Below are 25,787 nucleotides of genomic sequence, written 5' to 3'. Positions count from 1 at the left end.
CAAAAATAAATGCAAACAGTTCTTTTCAAGAGGGGCTCCAAAGCCACGTTAAGCAGAACCAGTCGTACAGTAAATGCTTGCATGCACATTGACACAGGCACTGATCGCAACTTGGTGTCTCGCTTTGTGGGTCCTCAGTCAGGAGACAGGAGCATTCAGGAGAAATGTGAGCTCTCTCAAAACAAGGCAGTCGACAGGATATTGTTAAAAAAACAAAAAACAAAGAAAAAGTCTGTCCAGTCACATAAAACCATACAGAATAACCACTTTGATGCAAATGTCTTCATACTGAGGGGGATATGGGCCACGGACATAAAAACAAAAGACAGAAAGAAAGCTAAACACATCAGCAAATCCAATGAGAAGAAGACTGTCAAGCTCTTAATGAGCCAGTGTCATGTGGAAATATTAAAAGTTAACAAAACAAAAAATAGTGGCTTTTACTCCAGAACCTTCCAACTTCTTGTTACGATACAGTACATTTTTTTTTTGTAATCCAGAGCAGCTCAGCAAGCCAGTGCTGAGGTCTCTCCGTAACGTAATAAAATACAGAAATCGTAATCATGAGAAGCTCTCAGCAAGCCTCTTTACAAACAAACAAACAAATAAACAGCGGCTTACAAAAAAACAACAACAACAAAAAAAACACTAAGAACAGCAAAACCAAGCACAAGTATGATCTATAATTAAGGCGAGTTAAAATATTGCAGAATAATTTGGCCCCTGTGTCTTAAACAGACTGCCACAACAGTCAGAACTCCCCGACTCTTAATCTCCACAATGATCCGGAGAAGGGAAGGAAGAATGAACTCAATAAGAAACCCAAAAAATAAATGTAAAAAGTGATCCTCTTTGGTTTAGTTTGGTCTCTTCCTCAGGAGCATGTTAAAGGGAACAGTGAGGACCTTTTTTTTTCTCAAAAGAATTAAAAAAAAAAAAAGAGGAAACAATCAGATGAGGGACTTAAGATAGTTAACGCGGTGTTTATCGAAGACTTTTCATCTTTTCAGCACACAATCAAGCGTGTAAATGTGTGAGTGTGTGTGTGTGTGTGGGAGGAGGGGTCAAGCTCAGACAATATAAAACTGCTGTTTAAACAACAACCTGATATGACAGATGCAGATGCAGTGCCCCTCTGAACGTCCTCCCTCTGAGATAGAGCAATCGCACACAAAGAAAAGGAGGAAGGAGACAGAAGGTCAAGTGTCTGAGATACAAAGTGATGCCGACCCTCCTGTTTTGTTTTTTTGTTTGTTGTTTTTTTGTCGTCGTTTTGTTTTTTTTTTGTTTTTTTTACATGAACTCCAAGTCATTTCAGGTAAAGACGCCCCCACAAAGTGACATCTACGCCGCCCCCGTTTGTTAAAAAGGCCGGGGGTTAGCAGAGTCAACGTTAAGTCTGGAGGGGGTGCGGCGGCGACAGGCTGTTTCTGTGGGTCCAAACGAAAACCATCAGATCGCTCAAACCAAGGAGGCGTGCGTGGCTGTGTGTTGTACTAAAGATGTCCAAAGTCCACTGTCCTCATCTTGGTGCAAGCGGGGGCCGCCATCTTGTTTTCACCAGTCTCTCCTCCTCCCACCCACGCCCCACCCTCTCGTCTGCGCGCGCGTCGCCTCAGACCCACTCCTGCATGGAGCGTTTGCAGTACAGTATGTGGCGTGGCGTGCCCTTCCTCTTGAACTGCACTACGGTGTAGACGAGAACCAGGAGGCACAGCGCGAGCACGCAGGGGATGACGATGGCAACCGCTTTCACCGTGTTGGCCTCGTTGTCCAGCTCGATCACGACGTCGGTGGTGCCGTCGTCGGCCGGCGGGCGCCCGGGGTCGATGGGCATCAGCTCACAGCCCATGAAGTCCTTGAGGATGGAGCGCGGGTAGCCCGGCTCCACGCGGAGAAACTGGTTGTTGAACTTCCAGTACTCCTTTCCCTTGTAGAAGTAGGTGAAACCTGAGGCAGCAAAAAAACAGAAAGAACTAAATGAATATCAGAGCACGTACTATTGATTAACTCTGACTACAACCTGCAACACCAAGTTTTACTTTCTGGAATTACTATTACAGATCTGTGACGTCATTTTTCAAAACTACAGTTTCGGATATGTGCAATTCAGCCAAGGACATCACTTTGGCCATTCATGTGTATGGGGATTGTCATTATAGAAATCTTCAATTTAGTTGTGGATATTATTATTTAATCATTATTTATAGATTTAGTTATTTATTTAAGTAAAGGGACAATGCATATTAATAAACATTACAATGTAAATATGCCAGGTTATAGCCCGAGGCTAATTTCCACCTTTAGACCCTTGTCAGGTTGAAAAAATAGTTGAGTTGTAATATCTACAACGTCTTTATAACTACCTGAAAATTAATTCAACATAGTTAAAAAGGACAGGGTTTAGATCTTCAATTAAGGATAATTAAAGATATCTTGAGCTTGAATTGTCACTGACGAGTCATAATGACGTTTCATGGATATATCTGAAACTGGAATTTTGGGGAATTGTAAATATCTATAATAACAAACCCCACACACATGAATGGCAAAACAATTGCTGGTTTTTTTTTTTGCAATTGCTGCTAAATACAGAAATGGAATCTGGGGTTAACGGAATTTTTCAAAGTCACAAACTTGAAAGAATGGATACACACAACTCTTTCCTGCATTCCACTCTTTGCCACAATTTCCTGTGATTCCTTCTTCTTCTTGGTTTAAAAATCATATTCATGTGGGTGGACTCATACTGCCTTGTTTGTAGGCTTCCACTTCAAAACACGAAAAACACATCCATGTGGGCTGCTGTAGAAGCATGGCAGCGCAAAACAGTTTAGTACATATGTATCAAAGGCTTATTCTAAGGCTACGACTACCAAACAATTTAAATTTTAAAGCGATTATACACTCCTACTGACATACTTAGGGTGGTACTTTCAACTTCTGCTTGAAAACCCTCCTAAATATTACACTCTGGCACTTAAACGACACTTTAATGTGAATATTGCAGACAGTGGTGAAAGAAGATACGTGGTTTATGGCTCATTATAACAATAATATTATGATATAATTGCAATATTGCAAGACATCACATGAGGATTAATGGAGAATACAAATAGTCTTTAGTAATCATTTTCCATGCAAAGCTCCATTGTGAGGAGAAGATTCTTTGAAATCTAACACACCATATTTTTTATTTACTTATTTTAATCAACATACTGATATTTGCCATATTTTCCCATCCCATCTCCTAGAAGCAACCGTGTCAATACCAGAGATCCATGACACTCAAAACATGTTGTTAGAGTTTGTTTACAGCAGCAAACAGGGTGGAGCGCAGCAAGCTTCACACTCAGGCGGCGCATTTTCTTTCTATTTAAAACGCTGGATAAACCTTATCTGTCCCCTTAACAACAGGGCGAAAACAGGCCCCACCCTCAACCCGCGTCGATGGCTCAGCTGTGGAGTGGCTGTTTTCCTGCCGACTGTCCCTCAAGACTAATTATATCTAGTCATCGAAGACGAAACGCGAGTACCAGGAGCCAAAACCCAGAGCTCAAATCACACAACAGCAGAACACATGTCATCGAGAGACTGAGGAGAGAGCTGCTGTGGCGGTGCTTTTCAGAGCAAAGTGACGCTGTGTCACGCAAATTAATTAATCTACTGACACAGTGAGTCACTCTCCGTGTAGAGGAGAGGTGAGGTGAGGTTAGTTCACTTGTCACCGTGTTTGCGTGAAAACGGTGACAGAAGCTAAAAAAAAAAAAAAGTATTCCTCTACCAAAGTCAAACACAGTAGCGCTGCACGAAGGTAGACAGATTATTGACCGTTTTATTGAAATCCAATGTTTACTTTGTGGTGCCAAAAAGAAAATTACAATTCATACAACGCCCACTCGATACTGATTCAGGCAACAGACAACTTTCATGTCCCTGCCGGTTTTTGTTTGGTCACTGCTGGTAAAGACAGAGACGCACTAAAACACTGTCAATACTGAGTGAATGCTAGTGTTTCAGATACGGAATAAAGCAGTTGTTTTGTGCCATATAATGATTTTGTATTGGCAAAGAGAAAAATAAACGATCAACCTAAATGCAACAGGTGTGGTTTTTCTATCATCACTAAACCGTCCAGTCGGTTTTAACATCATAATCAGAACTTTAAGCCACGTTTTAACTTCCTATTTCAACTTTCATGAAGGCTACACAAATAGGAGCACAAGGGGGCATGGAGTGTAGTGCTCTTGCCTTGCAGCAAAAAGGCTCATGTATGCGTTTTCCTTTAGGTACTCTGGTTTCCTCCCACAGTCCGAAAAAAGGTTAAATGGACACTCTAAATTGACTGTAGGTGTGAGAGCGAATGGTCCAGGGTGTACACCGCCTTTTGCCTTATATATCGACTGGGATTGGCACTAGCAGTAAATTTCAACAGAGCAGATCAAACCAGACAGGAAGTCCGACACAGACTCAAAGAAAAACACTTCCGCCCCCCTTTCAAAATAAAAACACAATACGCAGGTCATATAGCCTGTCACAACTTTACATCAACATTACGTCGTGACCGGTGCTACCAGGTCAACAGTCAATTAATCAGAGCGTCTCGGAGAGTCATAATGTACGACGAAAAACTGATTGTTGAAGTGGAGAAACATAAAATCATTTATGACATCAGATCAACAGTTCTTCCATGTCGAAGAATGAAAGAAGCTGTGTTGTTGTTTCCTTTATACACACAGTCTATCACGGGACCTCGCGAACTCGTGTCTGTTCGAGATTATCGCGTGATCTTCCGTGAATACCACTGGCTCCCAAGGCACCGCGCCGCTGCTGCAACGCACCCGGTGAGGATTGCCGCTGGGCAGAGGACGAAGCAGAACTGCACCGCTGATGTGCCGCGGCTGTAGCGCGTCCATTGGATTTTCGCCTTATGACTTTGGATATGGGTTGAGCATGGTTCGATGGTGTGTATCCTTGATTTTCAATTTTTTTTGAGGAATTTTAATGTTTGCTGATTTATCACGCTACACCAGGCAGGCAGCGGCTCATCAGCAGCAGTTTTGCGCTGTCTGGAGTGTAGCGCAACTGAAATACATCCTTCTTACTGGCACTGCACTAGTTGAGGCAAAACCAGGAGCTTCTGCAGTTCTGTTGATGCCTCCTGTATGTTGCTCATCCCCAAATGCGTGCTGAGAAAATAGAAGTTGTATATATAGAAATAATAAAACTGTAGTGTAGTTTGACCTACGTCTTTGGAGTATGAAAAGACAAGCCGGAAGTTCTAAAAAATTGAGATGTTTTCATCAAAACAGGTGCGTCTCAACACACAGCTCCCGAGACAATAATGTATTTGCACAGAAAAGAAACACACGCCAAATGTGATCTGCCCGAAAACAGCTGTGCTGGATTCTCAGTCTCTCCTCTTCCTCACTGGCCACTATTTCACCTCATTTCCTCTAATCTATTATTTATGTGATCGTTTTGGAATGGAGTTTGCATGTTCTCCCTTTATGTGTGTGGGTTTTCCCTGGGTTCTCCAATTTCCTCCCACTGGACACTCTAAATTCACTGTATGAGTGTGAGAGTTGTTTGTCGTCCTGTGATGGACTGGTGATGTGTCCAGGGTGTACCACATATTTCACCCTATGTCAGATGGGATTGGCACCAGTGCTCCCTACGACCCTCATGTGGAGAATAAAGCAGTAGAAGATGAAACAGATAAAGTGAGCCCTGCTTTAGTAGCATTTCAATCTGGGATTTAGTGACACTGCGCTTGTTTTTATGATTATGTTTTCTCTACTGCTGATGATACTATAGAGCCGCTTAACTGTTTTTCATTGTTTTCTCAGAACAATGACAATAAAGATCTATTCTATTCCGGAGCGGGGTCAGGGCATCTTAAATCAGCTGGGAGAAGATGTCTGTGGTGAGGGCGTGAAGAAGCACAGGACAAAAATTTTAACGAGCTATCGAGGAAGGAGGGAAAAACAAAACAGCGCAAAGGCTCAGAAATGACTCACATAGTGTTTACAGGATATACGACTAATGCCATGCTGCGATTCTCATGTACGGTTCTGTTTGTAAAACGTAACATTTCTGTTTTTAAAAGACCAAATTTGATGGTAGTGAACATATTATTCTCTAACAAACTGTTGGATTAGACACAGGAGGCACTTAAAGCATCTCACGTGGGTTTCAGTACAGTTTACAGCAAGTTTCACCTTCCATCGACAACTCTCGCACAAAGACGTAATCTAGATGCTGATGAGCAGTTAATAGAAATAAAACAAACACGAAACATCACTGCTGCTTCCGATAAACCTAAATGTGTCTGCGCAGAGCTCATGGTGGCGTTTGTTCCAAGCAAAGCGCTCTTCACACCCTCAGTCAGAATTCAGCCGATGACTGAGATTTCTGCACTTTCAAATGTGCCACAGAAGCTGCTGCACTCCCAACAAACGACACACAGTCACAGGACGAGTATGAGCAGCGCAAGCAGGTGTCGGGGTGAGACAGGCCCAGGATGTTGGGGGGGTGGGGGGTCACCGTTAGGTTATCATCACGCTGAGGCCCTCCCACTCCCACTGAAACACGTCTCGCTTCACACTGTGCTATCGTAACCAGTTACATCTGCAGATCTGGGTCAGTGTTATGAGCGTCGCCACTTGACGCTCTGTCTGTGCAAACACAGGCTGACACATGTGGGAGGAAAACATGTGACGCACTCAAACATCAATCACCTCCTTGGACATCAATCCACCCTTCATACTCTGAGTGATGCCCGCTCCACCTGGCGTCGCATGCAGACACACCCTGGCTATGGCTCTGGTGGCAGATCCTCTAAACAGATGGCCTGAGTGCTGAGCACCACCTGTCCTGCTTTTTCCAACCTGGGAGCCGCCAACACTGGGTCAAAACCCACCAGACATAACACATCCAATGGGAAGAGCTTTTTTCCCTCCTCACACGATCTGAGTGTCCAATAAGTGGGTCTTACCTGACCATCCCAACTGCTTCTCACCGGAATGAGCACCTACTGTACCAGTGGTCTCAAATCTCAAAAACTGACCTCTTTTCAATAAAACATTCATCATTCGCCTGTTTCCCTTGTTACTGCATGTATGGACGGATTAACATTTAGTGTTGTAACTGGGGCAAATTTCAATCAATGTCACCACGGTTTACTCCCTGCACAGCGTGTACGCCAGTGACCGGTTGGAATCAATGTGAGCTGGCACGTGAAGCGTGCTGCTATTGCCAGATCAGAGAATCAGTCAGGACAAACCGTACCGTTTGCTTTGTCGACGAAGGCCCCCTGTGGTGAGTCAGGCACACCTCTCCACACTGTGATGGGTTTAGGGTAGCCAGGGTCCATGGTTCTCATTTCCTCGTTGTAGCGCCAGTACCTAAATCAGAACAAATGACGAGGAAGACAAAGCAGGGGCTGAATGTGAAGGCTTCAGTGAATAGTTTGGAAATCTGACAGCACATGTTGTTTATGTTCCTCAATACCACAATGAGTGGATCTGAATCTGACTGAGTGACACCTCTTAAAAGGAAGAGTGGGATGTAGCCATCCATCACAGGAATGCCTTTTTCACGTCAGCGAGCCGAGAAAAACAGATGAGTGACATAAACTGTAATTTTCCTGGAGGATTCTGCCCACACCCACAGAGAGGAGGGGGTCACTGAAGTGGGTTCTGTGGCCTCTAGTGCCAACTGAAATCAGGTCTGACTGCAGCACTGTTCACTGTCTAGCCTACGCTACTGCTTTGGGAATGTATCTGTGTATATATATGACAGAGCTGGTGTTGGTCTGCATTTACTGGTGATGAAGGAACACCTATGTGTGTGAAGAGTGTTTACATTTTAATTTGTCGTAATGTACAAGACACACGACTGCACTCACTGGTGGTTTTCATTTGTTAGCTATAAGAACAAAGTGGTGTTCAGCGTCATCGTTCAACAGAAACATTGGAACTACAGTTTAAAACGAAGCAAAATTGATTCATTGAGCTATGTGAAGTCAACGTAATGAATCTGGCCAACGATTGTTTAAACTAGTCATTCCCAGAAACCCACAGGTGGGTCACGGAAGATTTTTTTTTCTTCATGGTTGAAAAACAAACTAACAGAATTTTTCCCCAGCCTTTTACTGGAATTATGTTTTAAATATATCATTTATCAAACATAGATCTCTTGCAAAATGGCTGGTTCACCTTTTCAGAAATGTTGTAATTTGCACAAAGCCCAATTATGGTTTGTCATCTTTAAAAGTGGGTCCCCATAGAAACAGGTGAAGTTCTAAAGCTCTTGATGGTGTTTTATTTTAAAATTCTTGAAGACATTTCCATTTGCACCCACCTGTCCCCTTTAAAGAAGTAGGTCTTGGCCACGTCCTCCCACCACACTGCAGTCTCAATGCTCTGGGCTGGCATGCCGTGGCCAAACTGGGCGATGTCCTTGGGGTATCCAGTCTGCAACACGGTGTCTTTAAACACCCAGAACTGCTTTCCTGCACACACACACACACAAAGAGAAGGACATTAATTAGGGAGGGAGGAAGAGGAGAGGCTACAGCAGGGATTATCCTCCAGGAGCAAAACACATGACAAGGGCAGATTTGCACAAACAGCAGGGAATAACCTGTTGCCTTGTATTACACTATTTGATGCTGACGTTTGCTTCGTTTTAAAATAGGATACGGACACGGTGATGAGTTCACCTCGTCCTTGCTTTGAGGCTTTGGGAACGTCTCGGAGTTTGAAACGGCTCAGCTCAGATAAAACAAAACAATACAAAAGGAACCTTTTGAGACCAAAGACTCACTTTTTTGTTTTGTTTTACGTGCTGCAGGAAGCCAAGCACATACCTGAACACTGGCATTATTCCCAGCAACTTGAGGAGAATGTTGCTGAAATGTCAGAAACTGTGAGAATACTTTATAGATTTTGTGACTTTTCCTTTGCATTTCCTCTCTCTCTGCCTTTTCCTCCATGAACTGTCCTTTTGTGATTACACGGCACGTTTCTGACACGGCATGACCCCAGGAAAAAAGCTAGTCTCCGTCACTAGTGACTGGGAGGAAGTGGGGGAGGTGCGAGTTACAATGGAGAAAGTGAGGTGGCATGACGAAGATGGAATAAAGGATACGTAGGATGTCACATTTCCTTTTCCGACCCATGTCACACAATATATTTATTGTAAGAGTGAGACCTGTGCATATCTATATGAACATGATCATATGCGAAAGGTAGAGGCACTTTTCCACAGTCGAGAAGCCTTTCCAGTGGAGAGAAGGATGGAAGAACAGTGGGATAGAACGGCGGGTGAGGGGGTGGTGGGGCAGACCTATCGTGGCCTCTTTCTGGTAAGGAAATACCTGTCATTTCACCTCTCTCTCTCTCTCTCTCTCTTACAATGCTGCACTCATTCTGGGTCAAACTTCCTCTACCCCTGACACACATACATACGCACACACACTCAAACACACCACACCTTGAGATTTGAAGCATGTCCCACTCCCACGAAACAGCAGTTTCACTTGACTCCCACAAAAAAAAAAAGGGAGAAAAAAAGAACCTCGGTGGAGATCAGAGAAGGCATCGCTCCTTCCTCCTTCCCTGAACATTAAATGGGATTCTCCCTTTTTTATTAGGTGGAAGTTGACTCACAGAACCTCCCTCTCTAATAAAAGTCTGGTTTTATCCTCTGACCTGCTAAAGCAGCTTTGATGTGGCTGTGGCTCCAGCATCTGCTGCGGTGCATCCACTAATCCGCGAGGAGTGCATAAAGGCTGTTGTACGGGATTACTATTTATTCTGAAACGTGAGACCCCCACGTCTTTAGACACACAAAAGCATCACAAAAGTAATATGCAATAATCCTGTCATTCTGGGATAAAATATGATTTTCATCACTGATGCTGCTCACGCAGATCCAAGATCAGTGATTTAACTCGCATTGTAGTGTGTTGCAGTGTAATAACTTTATCTTTGTTTCAGTGGATAAAAAGATCTTCGAAGACTTCAGCCGACTTTATGTCAGGTGTTTGTTTTGTTTTGCGTCTCTGCATCACTGTGCGATATTTCCGAGGCGTAAAATCTGCTGCAGTCATCACTGTGAACTTTGTTTGACTGATGCACAAACACATCCCGAGGGAGCTCAGACATTTCTAACAGTCGTCTCACTCAGATCTGATACTCTCCTCAGTTTCTACGCTTTTCTGAACCGATACTGCTACACACACCATTACTGATGTATAGTGTACAGTCTGCACTGCAGGGGCGAACAGCACAGGCTGAATCTAATTCTGAAACTAGTCACTGACCTGAAATAGCATTTAGTTACGTATCCACGGTGCAAACGAGACTCTGCAGCCTCCATGCAGGAGTCCTCACTTCCAAACACCTGCTAAAACAAGCACCTTAATTGCTGCTGCATTTTGTTTTATGGCTGACTTTGTTCCTATTTTTCTATTATTATTATTATTATTATTATTATTTCAAACCGGGACAGGCAGAGTAAGGCCTTGTGGGAAATCTGCAGTGCAATGAAGAATGACATTATGTTGGTAGGAGTTTTCTATATCTGTACCAACCCAGTCTGGGAAGTGAGCAGGGGCGGGGAAATGCGAGCTTGTGGCACACACCGGACCGATAGTCTGCATTTCCAAGAATCGTGTGTGGAGTTGAAAATAGGAATGTGTTTTGAGGGAAGATTTGTAGTTCTTTAATCCCGGGAGACTTTCATTATTCTTATCTGCATGTCCTTTCCCCAGCAGCCTCTCACTTTCTCTCTGTCACTTTCTGTAGAGTGTATGCAAATAGCAGTTTACAGGACTGCGGTGTTTGTGCTTCTTCTGTCAAGTAGCCTTCGACATAAGCACCTTTAAATAGAGCAACCAGAATCGGAGTTTATCAAATGCATAGAGTGAGTGGTCATTGTGCTACAACTAAGGACAATTTGATAGTGGGCTAGTCATTGACTACTGAACGAGTAATTGAGAAAACAACATTTTTTCTATACATAGCATAGACATGGAACATGACTCCCACTACCCTTTGGAACTCCCTCCCCAACACATACATGACTATACTGAACGGTGGCATTGATAGGACCTACGGTGGCTGCATAGCTGACAACTGTCAACAATTAAATTCATCTGCAACTAATTTAGTTAATTTTTTGGTCAACTGAGTAAAAAGCTTTCATCTACGGCTGTAAACATTATTCAATGATTAATGTTGATACTTTTGATAGTCAATTAATCGGCTTGACAAGTAGTTTTCTGTTTTTTCAGCTTGTTAAATGTGAATATTTTCTGGTTTATTTGCTCCATTTAACAAAGAAATCATTAAAACTGAAGTATTTTGGTTTGTGGACCAAACAAGACATTGGAGAATGTCATCATTTCCAGGTTTGAGAAACACTTTTTCAACATTTTCTGACATTTTGTCGACCAAACAAGTCGATTTATCGATTATGAAAATAATCTTCCAAAGATCTCACACAGATGGACTTGGGGTTGTTTTGTGAGTGCACATGATTCCATAGATTCCAGATGTTAAAACCCATTCTTTGTTTCTGAGGTCAGAAAAGACACTTATGAAAAATGTGCGCAGAATAGTAAAAAAGGCACGTGCCCCACCAGGCAACACCACAGCCATGTGGAGACAGGAATACATCGAGGAATTCCTGTGGATGAATAATATACAACCTAAATGAGCTCAGAAGCTAATGGAAAGCATGGCGGCGCAGGCACACGTTCGGTTCAGTTTGGAGTTTGAAATCTGCAGCATGACGACTACATGAAGCTTCGAGATAGGAGAAGTTGAACATTGCGATGTTACCTTTGAAGAAGACGAACTTCCCCTCGCTGTTCTCGTAGACGGCGTCTATTTTGGGCGGCAGGCCCCTCCAGAAAACATTGATGAGCATCGGGTATCCTGGCATGACGGCGTTATCTCTTACCCGCCAAAACCAGTGGTCCTGAAAAAGAACAGAGGCAGACATGCAGTTTAAACTTAAATCTGGTTTGTTTTATATGTGTGGGACAAAGTACTTAAGGTAGCAAATACATGTACTGTAATAGGTATAACATTTTACTTTTACTCCACTATTTTCTGAAATGTAGTAGATTAAAAGTACAAGGTAAAACAAAGTACTTCAATATTAAAGTCTTCTTGCAAATACACAGCGCTAATTTAGTATACATTTGTTCTAACTACATGATCACTAAAAACGTTGTTTATACCGATGCACTTTGCTGTAAATTCATCTTATCTTATCTCATCTTAGCAGTAGAACAGAGCTTTATAGGTTCTGTCCCGAAGAAAATGAGTCACTGCGCCCAAACTCATGGTGTGTGTTCATACTGTAACGTGATCGGTGAAGGTTGACAGACATTAGTTTGTTCCCCGTGTTAAGAGTCTAAATTAGTTAAAAGTTTCCTGAACAGATACAGTACTGTCCCTAAGTAGAAAATCCCCATATAATGAACTCTGCACAGTTGGCAGCAGCAACATCTGATACGGGTGAACTCAGGCCAATGTCTTGTTTTGCAGCTCTTTCAACTTGACCTGCAGACTATGATCAACACCGGCTGCTGCTTTGACAGCCGCGTTGCCTTAAAGATCCGTATGTATTTTTTCCAGTTCCCCGGAAAACCCGGGCAACCGTCACTGCACAGACAGATCGAGAATAATGTATAAGCTGGGAAAACCATCAAGTGACGGGGGCAAAGTGATAGCCAGAGGGTTTATGAGAAGCCAACAGTCTCAGATTTCCTTCAGGGTGGAAGCATGAGCGCAGCCAAGTGGAAGGTGTGTCTTTTTGATGTTGGATGAAACTTGATGACAGGGGGAGCCGGAGGGGGAGTCCCAGCTGTGAAAGCCATTAGGACTCTGAGAGATGTCCAAACCTTTGGCAATAGACAGCCAATTGAACCAACCGAGCATTGGGGCCATAAGGCCAGGACTCAGGGACAGAGAGACAGAGAGACAGAGAGTGAGAAGACAACACATCATCCCAGGCTGCCTCATTCACAGTGAAAGCTAAATAAACAGCTCATTTATCAAACTACAATCTTTCTTTTCGCTCTCTAATCCACTTGTTTCCGTAGAACTCTTCCTACTCCCTGGACATTTCCTCCTCTTTCTTTTCATTTCCCCAATGTCTCTCATTTCCATTCCTCATCTCTTTTTCTCTCTCCCTCATTCTGTACATACAGCCGACATTGGTTTCAATTGTTCAGCATTTTCTCCTATATACAACCCAGCCCAGTAATTGAAACCAGACCAACCTGTGAAATCCATGCCATTTGAATAATTGTGACTTTACATAAGAGAGAATGTTCTTTCCTACCACCCCAAAGTACTACTCCCACTCTGAAAATAAAGCGCGGGCGAGCAGGTTTCACTTGAAGAACATTTCAGCCTCCACTTTTGGGAATGCAGGAGCGTCTGGAATAATCACAACAGGTTTGGTTTCAGCTGAAGTTAGAAATATTATACTCGGCTTGTTCAGGTTCATGAAGAAAAGGCCAGCGCATCACATCAGGCATATTGTGGTATAGGACCATTTCAGTGATATTTAAATAAACAGGTCACTCGAAAGATAACTGACAAAAACTAGCCATTTCAATACAAAGGCCACAGATAGTTGAACAATAATAATAGCTTATGCTGTGTTTCCATCATGGCATGGTTCAACAATACATTTACCTGGTAGGCCGGGTGTGGGCTTTGCCCAATGGCTAAGTCAGCGAGATACGTAGTGTGACGTTGTACTGGTGCTACGACAACAAACAACAACATTGGACGTGACACAACAGACAACAGCACAGCAGACAACAATGGGGTCTAGCTCCACTCTGGGTGCTTTCACACCTACATCATTTGGTGCACACCAAACGTGTTTGGTCCCTTGGTTTCGATTTGTTTGCGTAGGTGTGAATGTAATCTCGGTACTTTGGTGCGCACCAAATCTACCGGTCCGAGACCTGCTGGAAGGGGTGGTCTCGGACTGTTTTGTCTGCCCCACTTTGGTACGGTTCCTCTGGTGTGAAAGCCACCAAACCAAATGAGACGAAACGGTCTAGTTTAATACATTATGGGTATCAGATGAGGTATGGGATTTCCACCCCAGATTTCCACTGGGTGCAGAACCTCAGCACCGCGGTTTTGCGCCGACCTCTGCCCAGCTTCAATCCCCACCAGGTGCGTTATGGCAGCGCTGCGCTGCCATGAGCGCTGCCTTGCGAGCCAGCCGTATTCACACAAGAAGCCGCGGCGTGCCTGATGGAAATGCTCACATTGATTAGAGTGGCAGCGATCAGCTCCTGTGACCGTGGCGCTGACGCTGACGATTTCCCGATTTCCAGGGTTAATCATCATGGTCTATTTTGGTTCGTTTAGAAATATGCATATGTGAAAGCAAACCATAGGCGTCCCGCGTCTGTTTGCTGCATTGTAACATTTTTTGACTGGTGCGGACCAAAGCAATCGAACAATAGGTGTGAAAACGCACTCAACTGTACCGTACCATTTTACTCTGGCCCCCTAACAGAACCAAACCAAAAGTTCTACTCGATAGACCCCACGACTATAGATTAATTGGTTGAGGTTTCCTCCACATTTAACAAAAGATGAAACAGCTGAGAGAGATAAAAACAGACCACGAAGGGAGACAGAACAATCAGTTTCTCTTTCAGTTTAGAGGTTTGGTTTCGATGAAGGAGGGATAAGAGGGTTGTTTACCTGCACTTAACCTGAGTTCAATTCGTTATGACAGTGCAGTCTAGACTCAACATGCCCTCAATCCGACGTGCTTATAAATATTATACATTTTGGGCCGTTCTCTGGATGGTGATATATCAGTGTTCAGCAAACGAACTTCACCAATTTGAGCAAGCAACAAGGCTACGTCGAGAAAACAATACCATTTATCTGATGACGATAAGAAGACGCACTGTTGCTGTATCCAGACACTGAAGGACATGATGTATTTAGGAATCATATGAACTATTCATCAGACAGTTTGTATTCCAAAGACTCATCAGGTAGGCTGCTTGATAGCCCATTTATAAGCCTAGTCTATGTTCAAGCTTTTTGTAGCTAGAACTTAGTTTACCACTGTTGTAACAGCACTGTGGGTAAATGTAGGTAGAAACGACTTTTTGTGTACATACTGCAAATGAACCGATCTGTAAGCCCGGATGATTTTGTGTCTATTAGAACAGATCTCTGGGAGAAACGCTGCCGGTTTTAGAACAAGCACTTTCCCACTCAAGCCATGATACTTCACTGCTCATGCACTTTTTAAATCCAGCGCGAACTGTGGCCTTTTGAACTGAACAAGATTAAAACGTCACTGACTGATCATTATGATAAGAACTTCAGGTTCAGCTCAAACATCTTCACACTCTGCACACTCGCGTTTTATGTGTCCTTCACAGTGTGCAGCCTAATAAGAGTTGAATGATGCGGTGTTTGATCTAAGTAAAATATAAAGCTTTACAAGGCTGGGAAGCACATTAATTAACTTCCACTTCATAATACAAACAGGAGGCGCAACCGAGGATGAAAGAGGAGAAGAGCGGCTCTGAAATGATCCTTTATCATTCAAAATCTCTTCAATAATTTATGATATTAAAACATACAAAAACAGACAGAATGAGAAATGTAGTCAAAGTTCTTTCATCATTTGCCAGTAGAAAAAAAAACAACAACAAATAAACAGAACAAACTGTGGATAAAAAACAAAACAAAAAAACATTTTGTTAAGGGTCAGACACAGCTGTAACTCTGAGGTAAGACTTTAAATGTGGTCATCGACAGCATCCAGGTCAGGGTTAGTGAGCATCTGGTGCTGTGAATATGACAGACAGTGGTGCTAGGATAACCACTCTGCTGAACTCTCCCTGGGTTAATGTGGCAGACACACTTGGCTGAACTGAGAGCAGAAGGCAGGTGTAAATAATTCAAAGCCAGTAGCCTGAGATCAGTGTTACCTGGATTTCTCACCCGAAAAAGTCGCCTTTACACAGAGGGGCACAAAAACTGCCCAAGACTTTCTGAAGCGTGTGCAGCACAGTGATGAACAGTGATGCAGCTTCTCCACCTGTACTTGTTTCTCATGAAGACATAATTTCAAAGAGTTTAATTAGAGACTTTCCTAGGTTGGACAATTACACTGTGAAATCATTTTGAGACATAACCCATTATTGCTTAAGACCGCATTAAACTGCACTTGTTTTGCAAAACAACTGAGTGCAGTGTCAACAGAGAAACTGAACAAAATAAGATAAAATACTGGAACAGCTTCATGCATCGCCTGCTGCTTCCATCTTTGAATCCTCAGAAGATATGGACACTGCTGTTTTATTATCATTATAGCCGCTGTTATAAGACCGCAAACAACATACACTACCTCGAGAAAGAAAAAAAACTGGTTGACATTTAAGCATTGTGATGTGCTAGAAATTGATAACAACGCTCCTGTGCATCAACTCGCCAAAAATGTACAATAAAATGCCAAACGTCACGAACGGCGATCACGTTACAATTGAAGAAGACAACTAAAAACTGCACATTGCTTTGTGATTGATTATCTGTCACATAACCCTGGGCAGTGATAACAGCAGAGTGGAGATGAAAGCTGTGTCCATCACAGAGAGGATGAAATGCAGTATTCTCAAGGCCTCCTTTACTTCACGGCCTGCGAAGAAACTGTTTCTGAGAGCTGGAGAAGATCGATACCGGAGTAAATATTGAGGCGAATTGAATTTACACCTAAACCTGGATAGTAAGATTTAGAGATGCTGGTGGACAATCTCTTTTCTTTCAATCTTTTCAATTCAAATTTTTTAAATGATTAATGTAACTTTTGTCAAATCTAATCATGTCTGTCTCTTCCTCCCAACGGAGACACTTGGATGACTGGATGGTTTGCTGCTCCCTTGACCACTGTGTCCTAATTAATGGTTGTCCAAATTAAAGCGTGTCACCAACATCCGTGACCAAAAAGTCAATCCTGAGGCGTCCCAGCGTCCCCTGCTCTAAATCTGTCCACATCGAGGAAGGATGTGTCTCTCAGCGAAAGAACGTGGGGCTGTTTGAGAGGAGGAGGAGGAGGAAGGATGGCGGCACTTTATCTTAGGCTGTCTCAGGATGAGAGGCGGTCAGTAGACTGATGAGAGAAGAAGGTTTTGTCTCCATTACACCTGACTGTAGCGCAGAGCAGGAGAGCCATGCATCATAATTAAGTACCGTTACATGAAAGCTGCGGTGAACTCTCGTCTTTCCCCAATTTATCCTGACAATGGACAGGACAATTCCTAAATGTTGTCTTTTAATTCTCCCGACTGAGGTTATGCAGAATGTGTATTGTCTAAGTCAGTGGAAGAATCCCTCTTTTTTCCTGGAGATAAAAGGAAACACAGAAAGTTTAATCCTAATTTTTCTTCTTGACTGTCTCCGTACGCAAGTTTCAAAACTATTTTCTTAATTACAAAAATTGGATTTTTCCAGCTCTACTAACTGCCAAATGCAGAGAGACACACATTCCATGTCTTCATTGTACTGCACCCATAGCCTGATGGGAAAATGAGTGGATTCGTGGTAACCGACTGTCTGGCTATTGTCTGTCAGCAGGAGAAACCTGGCTATTTCCACATGCATATTCAATAAGGCTGTGGATTCTCCAACTCCAGTGGGAAAACATGTGGTTTGTGGCTCCACAGAAGGTTGAACCTGTGGTGACCACAATCATAAAAAGTGGTAGCTGTGTAGCTTTAGTGGCACGTTTACTGGTGACACCGGATCCACATGGCTGCGCGCGGTCGTCTACGACCCGTCACTGACCCCCGCGTCACCTCAGAGCAGAGAAAAAAAACGAGCTGCTGTAAAAACAACCACCTTAATAATCGCGACTCAGAGCTTTGTACACGAACTGCCTCGTATAAATCAGCCACTTCGCGGCGTTAACCTCGTTACGCCAACATCTGCGGTAGCTCTCTTGGCACACTTCGAATCGGACACCTTTTCTTTGACTTGATACAGTTTAAGTAGCCAGAACAATTCGACCCAGAGAGGAACGCATGCAAATTATTCATTCACTGCTTTAATCCACTGTGGTAAAAAGAAAAGCATTAACCTTTCACCTCCTTTACAAGGGCTCATCACTGAAGCCAAAGGGGCACAGGACTGATTTACCACAGCAGCTGTACAGTCTCATGTAGCTTGACTTTTCATGGATGTGATGACTGAAAACCTTTTTTTACGTCCTGCTGTTATATGTATTAGAATTCATCTTTATGACTGATTTCTGATGTGGAACATTTCGAAAAAAAAACCTGTCTCTGCATGGAGATGCAGGGGCTGTGCACATTATTAATGCTCCTAACTTCAGCCAAAGAAAAGGCTCGGAAAGTCTGGCAATGGAAACAAAAAAATCTCTCACTGGCATCCTGGATGTTCCCAGTAGACTGAGATTTATCTAACTGTAAATAGTATTGGAGACATACACCTACACCTACTACTTTTTAAGGTAGAAAACATATTCAGAAATGTTTTTGAGGTATCACACGACTCTTCTCTTCTCTCAACAGGTCCCATTATTAATATGAGATGGAAATCTCAGTTTTTTCCCCAAGCCAAACAAACCTGTCCAACAGACTGGGCGTCAGATAAACCCCTCCTTAAACCCTAGCATTATTCTGTGGTACTTTTGTCAGACCACCTGTGAACCTCAGGGGCTCTCAGACCGCCAAGATGTCTGCAATAATCACTTGGCAATGACTAGACTTGATTCCTCCAAAACAATCAAGTAGGGATGATGAGTATAGCCAAGTCGCACAGGATTAATGGACCTGCAGCAAAAGTAACCGTGCAGACGGTCAATCCAACAATCAAGCGAAGAAGAGATCGACCTCATGAAAGACAGCATCAGTAGATAAAGAGTTAATAAAAAAAACGAAGCAAAAAGCTGCAGTAAATCCTGCTGTCAGCCATCACTTAACCAGACTTCCCAATAATTTGTTGACCTTGGCATGCTCCAGAGAGAATAAATTATGCTCTGCATTGCTAATTATGATTCCAGATCAGCTGCTCTACAGTTGGCCAGCTTACACCCAACGCCAGAGACATGAAACCTCAATGAAGTCGGAGAAAACTGGCTCACACTTCCAGAAATATAAGGAATGTGAAACACACTTACTGGGTGAAATCCAAGTCAAACCTGTGACCTCCCACTGATTTAACTTGCTCAACCACACTAGATCTACTGCTGACATGTGGACTATGCTAAACGGTGAGTCCTAATGTTACTGGTGATTCTAATTATGTGGATTTACAACTGCACTTAGACGTGTTCCCTCTCCTACAACCACCTACACCTTAAACTTAAACAAATGCTGCTGTTATTATTTTATAATTTCTTGGTTTAAAATCTTACATCAGGTAACAATTTTGACAGTAGCATCGCTCAGTAGCTTTCTCTGTGAGCATCTGTCACATTATATGAGGAACGTCAGCAGAAAATCACATTTTCCTGCTGCGGTTTGGTGCAAAACCAAAAAAAAGATGTTTCTCATCGCTCCGTATATCAGCGAAAGATCAGCAACACTGCAAAGTTTCTTCAAAATGAGCTGCTATCTGTGCTTTAGCCGCTGCACAGATGATTTCATTCATTTTTTTCTTAATAAGTTTCAGTATCTAAGTACATTAAAGTTATGCTCTGTCAGTTCTGTAGCATTAAAATAGAGGGACTGGCTCAGTCAAGTTTGATACTGCACTGACACGTGCAAATCAGATATTCTCTATAGGAATAGCTCGTTACTTGGCTCCTTCACTTCCTAAGAAAACATCGCCTGGTTGCTGAATGTCCTTTTTGTCCCATCACTACCACTGAGCTCTGCATAAACCTCATGATCCTCGTCAATTTATCAGGAGTGACACTGCAGCTCCATTTATATAGACCACTGGAGAAAGCAGATATTATTTTCACCACAAAACCAACATAGTGCAAACATTTAGTTAGATACTTCCGCAGGTAAGCAGCGCCAAATCCGAGCACTGCCACTGACGGTTGCAGTGGTGGTGGAGGAGGAAGGCGCAGGGTCACAGAGAACAAGAAGGGTTTTCCCCTGCTGTTCCACAGGACTCTTATTTAACCAATAAAAACGATCTATTTATACCCAGAGAAAATACAGCAGCACTCACATGAGGCATCAGAGCTGCTCTTTTTCTTCTCTGTGCGGAGAACATAGGAGCGCTTTGTATTGCCTGCAGGTTTTTCTCTGTTCCTTTCTGCATGTTGCCAAGGTCTTGTGCTCGCAAGCTTCGACCAAGGATAAAGATGCATTAAGGGACATGTGTGTGTTTTCTCTTGTACTGGAATAAGAAACAGGGCTGAGTGTTCTGAGAGAAAGGGCAACTGTGCTCCTCCCCATGTAAAATATCCACTTTGTTCAAATTCTTTCTAAATTGGCCTCGCGTTACCTGGAAAAACCTCATTTTAGACATAATAGCTTCGACAATTATACAATTAAATATGCAGCAACAAGTTTTGGGACAACCAATATTAAAGATAATATTTCTATAGCTATATCTATAACCACAGTGTCAGTTTCCACTTCTTAAAAGTCCAGCCAATTCGTGGACTAAGGCATAATAACTTACATAACTTCCAGGAGAGCTTTTTGCACACTCTGCCCACACTATAATAATCATGAAGCAGATTAGCAGAAAAGCTCTTACCCTCTGTATATTTAGGTAATCCTTCAAGCTCTGAAGAAAGTTATACCCCAAACAACTGCTGTCAGCTGCATCACTCTCCCCGCACAGGGTGTTTTCAGTCCTACAGACCAATTGCATGGCTCTGAATCAAGGGGTTATATTTTTTTAAGGGCTGGTTACTTATATTCAAGAGCCTGGAGTTTTTCTGGCCCGCAGTTTCAAACTGCTTAGAAACTGTTTAAACAGCTCCTGGGAATAAAACAACTCTAGCAAACAAAATAAAAATGGTAAAAGTAAAAAATAAAACATATTCTGTGCTCGTTTTTAAATCACAGACTCTCACCTTGAAGACAAACATCTCTCTCCTCAGGATGGCCAGAGTGTTGAAGCTTCCATCACAGATGTTGGGCTTAGCGTTGGGGTGAGACGGCCTGTCTCCCGGGGGCAGCCTCGGAGGTCGAGTCTGTCTGTCTGGCTTTCGTGGGTCTGAGGGAAGATGGGAGCGAGGAGGGGGCGCCGTGGGCAAAGGTTTGGTGGGCTGGGGAAGCTTATCAGGAGGCCCTGCAGAAAGCAAGAGAAAAAGACCTCAGTCGTTGATATTCATGTCTCTGTATCTGCAGCCAGTTTCTGCTTCAGTGTCTTATTTTCAGAACAAACCAGACTCCTTATAAATTCCACTGTTCATGCTTGTTGTTTGGATAAGAACACAATGTAAAAAGTTCTGTTGTTGTTTTGTGCATAGGATTCCCAAACAAAGGATAAATATCATGAACATAAATGAAATCAGTGACGGCAACAGTGACAAAATCCTCCTCCCTGTAAAGTTCTCATCTGTGAATCTGATCAAAGGGAATTAATGTATTTACTGAAATGAAAATATGACATTGTGCAAATAGGAGTAAAAACAGAACTGTAAATAAGCTCCAGCTGTGTGAGCCAAGGGTAAAATGCTCAAGAGTAATTGCTTTATCTGTACCTGGTGTTAAATGGTGAAATAAGAGATTAGGTAGTGGAAAGGAAACAAAGAGTAGTAGAAAAAGACATGACAGATAAAAAGGAGCGCAAGGCCAGAGGCAAAAGAGACTGCAACTTTGCAGAAGATGAAATAATACGATGAATAAAATACCTATAAATATGTATAAACTACTGGAAAAAGAGGTTGTATTCTGTGCAATTTAACATCCATGTTGTTTAGTGAGAGGTGTGGTGAGTGAGTGTGTGTGAATAAGTGAGCACATGTCAACGCATGAGTATGACAGAGAGAGTGATCATGTGGATGAGCGCTGTGAGGATGTGTTTGATGGGCCTGCTGATGCAGGGATACACGACTGCGGAATGAAACGAGCAAATGTAACAAACAATTCCCACATCTCGCCCCCAATCGCCCACAAACTTTACTTCCACGTTCCCAAGTCTGGAATAACAGTTGCGTACATAGAGTACAGGAACCTGCTGTGAACAGATGTGAAACAAGTCAGTGGTTTAAAGGAATGAACCGTACGAGGCGTGTGTGTTTGTCGCATTACTGAATCATTAAAAATGGAATTTTAAGAATCTTCAGTAAGTAAAAGATACCAGATGACATTCACATCTATGTATTTAAATATTTAGTCTATTTTAAAATAACTGTGTAACACATTTGCCTAACTTATCCTTCAAATTTCCAAACTTCAAGTGCACAGTGAGTATAACTAAACATATGCAATATTGTTTTTCTTCTTTTTTTTGGCTTCTCTGTTTAGGCGTCGCCACAGTGGATCATCTGACTGACAGATAATATAAAAATAAAAACTTGACGAAGAAACAAACACTAGACTCTCGTGAGAACAGGTGAATGTTATGTTGCGAACCCTGGGAATTCTGGGCCATTATGAATTTGACCAATAAATAAATAAATAAATAAATAAATAGTAAAATTAAGAAATGTCGGTACAGCATTTTAAGCTAAACAAAAATAAACTAAAGTGGAAAACACTAGGTGAGCACAGACCTCCGCCATGGAAGCGCAGTGCCTACAGAATACATCTTGCCGGTGTGCCTGGGTCTCGCCCAGACAGCGAGTGTCGTAACCAGTGATAGTGTCTACGGATCACACCCAAAGTTTAATCGCTTGTTCCTGGTCCAATTGCGGACATTTCCTGAAAATGTCATCCAAATCCGTCCCTGACTTTTCAAGTTATGTTGCTAACTAACAGACAGACAGACAAACAAACTCTGGCGAAAACATATAGTAACCTCCTTGGCGGAGGTAACTGAACTAAACTAAACTAAACCAAGGACCTGTCCTTCAACTCTGGGTACAACACAGGGGAGGAAGGAGGGAGGATAATGAGTGAGGAGAGACTTGATCATTTGCCCATCTCCATCACTCCCAGAGAGACAATGTAAGCAGATGGCAGGAGTTGGCTAGTGTTGACCAGAGTCATCTTTGACTTGTTTACAGTCGGGCAGATGTGAGGGACAACACTGCTTCCTATCATGGAAATGTGAATAATAACTATAAAGATGATGGGTCCCTTCACAACATATCAACCTAAATGATAAAATGATAAGGATGAAAACAATGGAATGAAGGTGAAGATAAAGTTCAGTACAGATACAGTACATCTTACGGGTCTTATTAATACATGGATGCTCTCTGTTTTTACTAAAGGGATGTGGTGCAGCAAGTGGATCAGAAAAAGTAATCCCATTAGGGAAAAAGTCACGGAATGACGCCTGATGGTGACTGACTTCAGATGAAGGCCCCTCCAGCCTTTAAGATGACAAAATCAATTCCCTGTTTTTCAAGTGGATTTGCTTATGTTACATAGATTCACACGGCTGCAGAGCTGTGGTCTCTCACTCTCTCTCAATGTCCCTCAAACACATTGACCTGTCTGACACGGTAAGAATGATGATGTGCAGCACCAGGACAAATCCATCCGTGTCACTGGCCCAGTGAACCGACAAAATACACATCGGTAAAGTTCAGCGGACAAACTTTGGCGCAACAGCCTCTCTTATCACTCTGGTGCACGTGAGTGTACTACATGCTTGATCACAGGGCAATCAATAACAAACAATGATCAACTCACAAAAGCAAGCCAGACCGGACACTGTCCTCATAATAACTGACAGCCTGTCTATAAAAACTGTATTTATGACTTATCATCTAACTAAATAATTAACTGATTAATCTGTGAAAATTAGTCACTTCCACCAGCAGCAGCACTGTGATTGAAATACAGATTACTCATACTACTAACCAAACCGATTACTGAAAGGCTGGTCATCTAATTTTTGACTATCATGCACTGCACAAATTTGCCAAACTCCTAAAAATTGTTGCCAAACTCCTAAAAAACATGTGCTTTAATGTTGCTTCCCTTTGCTCATATGGGCTTTGTCGTGACAGCTCCTCTGTGCATCTGAACGAAACCCCGGAGGACTTACCATAAATCTTCTGGATGCCCAACAGGTCGTCCATGGGCAGTTTAAAGTTGTCGGTGTCCATGTACTGGTAGAAAGGAGCCATGATGGCTGTGGGATCGTTGGAGTGCTCCAGGCCAAGAGCGTGACCAAGCTCGTGGACCGCTACCAGAAACAAGTCGTTACCTAGGAACAAGACACAGAAACGAGAGGAGAGAGCAGGCCTGTCAGCGGAGTGCTCAACAGCAAAATGTGTTTGCAAAGATGAGTAAAAGTCTTGAGTGGCCTCCGGTTATTTTCCGTCACCGTGCAGCTACTCAGATTGAACCTGTTCACGTTGGCAGTGCCGCAGTGGTTTTCTGGATGGTTGGAATTAACAGGGGTGTTTTTTTGTAGGGGTACAAATTCACATTATCCACCACTTATGCAGTGGTATATAGTATACAGTACAGATACATACAAAACCTGGTCTCTATGACTAATCTTGAATTCAACGTTCACCTTTTGACCCAACCCCAGTTGTACTAGGCTAAAATTTCAGGAAACAAAGGAAATCACTCCTCTCTCATGTTTTGCCGACGTGTCGCCTCCAACTAACGAAAAACGGAAAAAATCATCACTGTACAAAAACCCATGACTGTATAATTAGGGTTAGACTGCTGTCTCGTGTTATTTATAATGGCTCAGTGTCTGTGGGAAGGAGCTGTGAACTTGATTTTAGTGAGATGTGAAAAATGCCACTGCTGCACTTCGTCGCAGAGAACTTTTCCACTCTGTCATGAATATCATGAATATAAACCTATGACAAACTCTGCTCTCTGTGTTTTTGGACATACACATTATAAAGACACTAAACACTGGTAAAAAAAATTGGGCTTTTTCAACAGGAGTTTTTGAAATGTGCTGGTCAAAGGCTAGAAAAACTTTGTAATTGGAGATTGTCCCTGTGATTCCATCCCCACTGTCTTCAATTTTACTTTTCCCTGCTGTTCTCACCACAGTGAAAGGCACACCAGGAATGAAAAGTGCATGACTTATTCATTGTGATTCCTACTAAAGGGGCACACTTATCTGCTGCAAATCTGTTACATGAATAACACATCAGCACCTGCTACAGTACAAGGCTTAAGAATTTTAAGAATTTAAGAAAAAGCATAATGTCAATGGGTCTTTCGAAGGTGTTTCCATCATGGTACAGTTCGGTTTGGTACAGTGCCGTGCGGTTTGGAACGGTAAAGCCCTCAGTCAGGCTTGCGTTTAAACTGAGAACAGTACCTTGGCTTGGTAGGTGGGGTATGTGCTGTGCCAGGTGCTTGTGTCAGCGTGATTCGTAGCGTGATGCGGTACAGGTGCGTACAACAAGATGGAATACAACACAACAGACAACAATGGAGGACATCCAGCAGCTTGTTTTTGTCCGTTTGTCTTGTAATGGCAAATTCATTTATTTTTGTCTCAGAAGCTAGAGCCTTTGCTTACACAAGACACCAGGTCCTTTTGTGTATTTTGTATTGTACATTGTTGTAATCATGATGTCTAGACTGAACTGGCACCTTCCTACAACATACGCAGGGAGTCGGCTCCCCGATACCTACAGTAGACAAAGAGGTGTGAAAACACCGCCTGGAAAGGTAGACT

At 42.7% G+C, this 25,787-nt stretch overlaps 1 protein-coding gene across 1 annotated transcript in view; it reads right to left on the bottom strand.

The window, feature by feature from the left end:
• Positions 1 to 1,545: 1,545 nt before the first annotated feature.
• Positions 1,546 to 25,787, bottom strand: part of mmp16a (matrix metallopeptidase 16a (membrane-inserted)) — a 70,167-nt gene continuing 45,925 nt past the window's right edge. Inside the window, exons 5-10 of the mRNA XM_083901752.1 lie at positions 24,174 to 24,335; positions 21,082 to 21,299; positions 11,853 to 11,991; positions 8,365 to 8,515; positions 7,291 to 7,406; positions 1,546 to 1,950 (exon numbers count right to left, since the gene is read on the bottom strand). Of these exons, the coding sequence (XP_083757878.1) occupies positions 1,616 to 1,950; positions 7,291 to 7,406; positions 8,365 to 8,515; positions 11,853 to 11,991; positions 21,082 to 21,299; positions 24,174 to 24,335 (1,121 nt within the window). The 3' untranslated portion in view covers positions 1,546 to 1,615. The remainder of the gene's footprint in view (positions 1,951 to 7,290; positions 7,407 to 8,364; positions 8,516 to 11,852; positions 11,992 to 21,081; positions 21,300 to 24,173; positions 24,336 to 25,787) is intronic.

Source organism: Microchirus variegatus, assembly GCF_963457635.1.
Source record: "Microchirus variegatus genome assembly, chromosome: 15".
NCBI classification, from domain to species: domain Eukaryota; kingdom Metazoa; phylum Chordata; class Actinopteri; order Pleuronectiformes; family Soleidae; genus Microchirus; species Microchirus variegatus.
The sequence above is the reverse complement of the archived record's forward strand: the minus strand, read 5'-3'. Positions and strand labels throughout refer to the sequence as shown.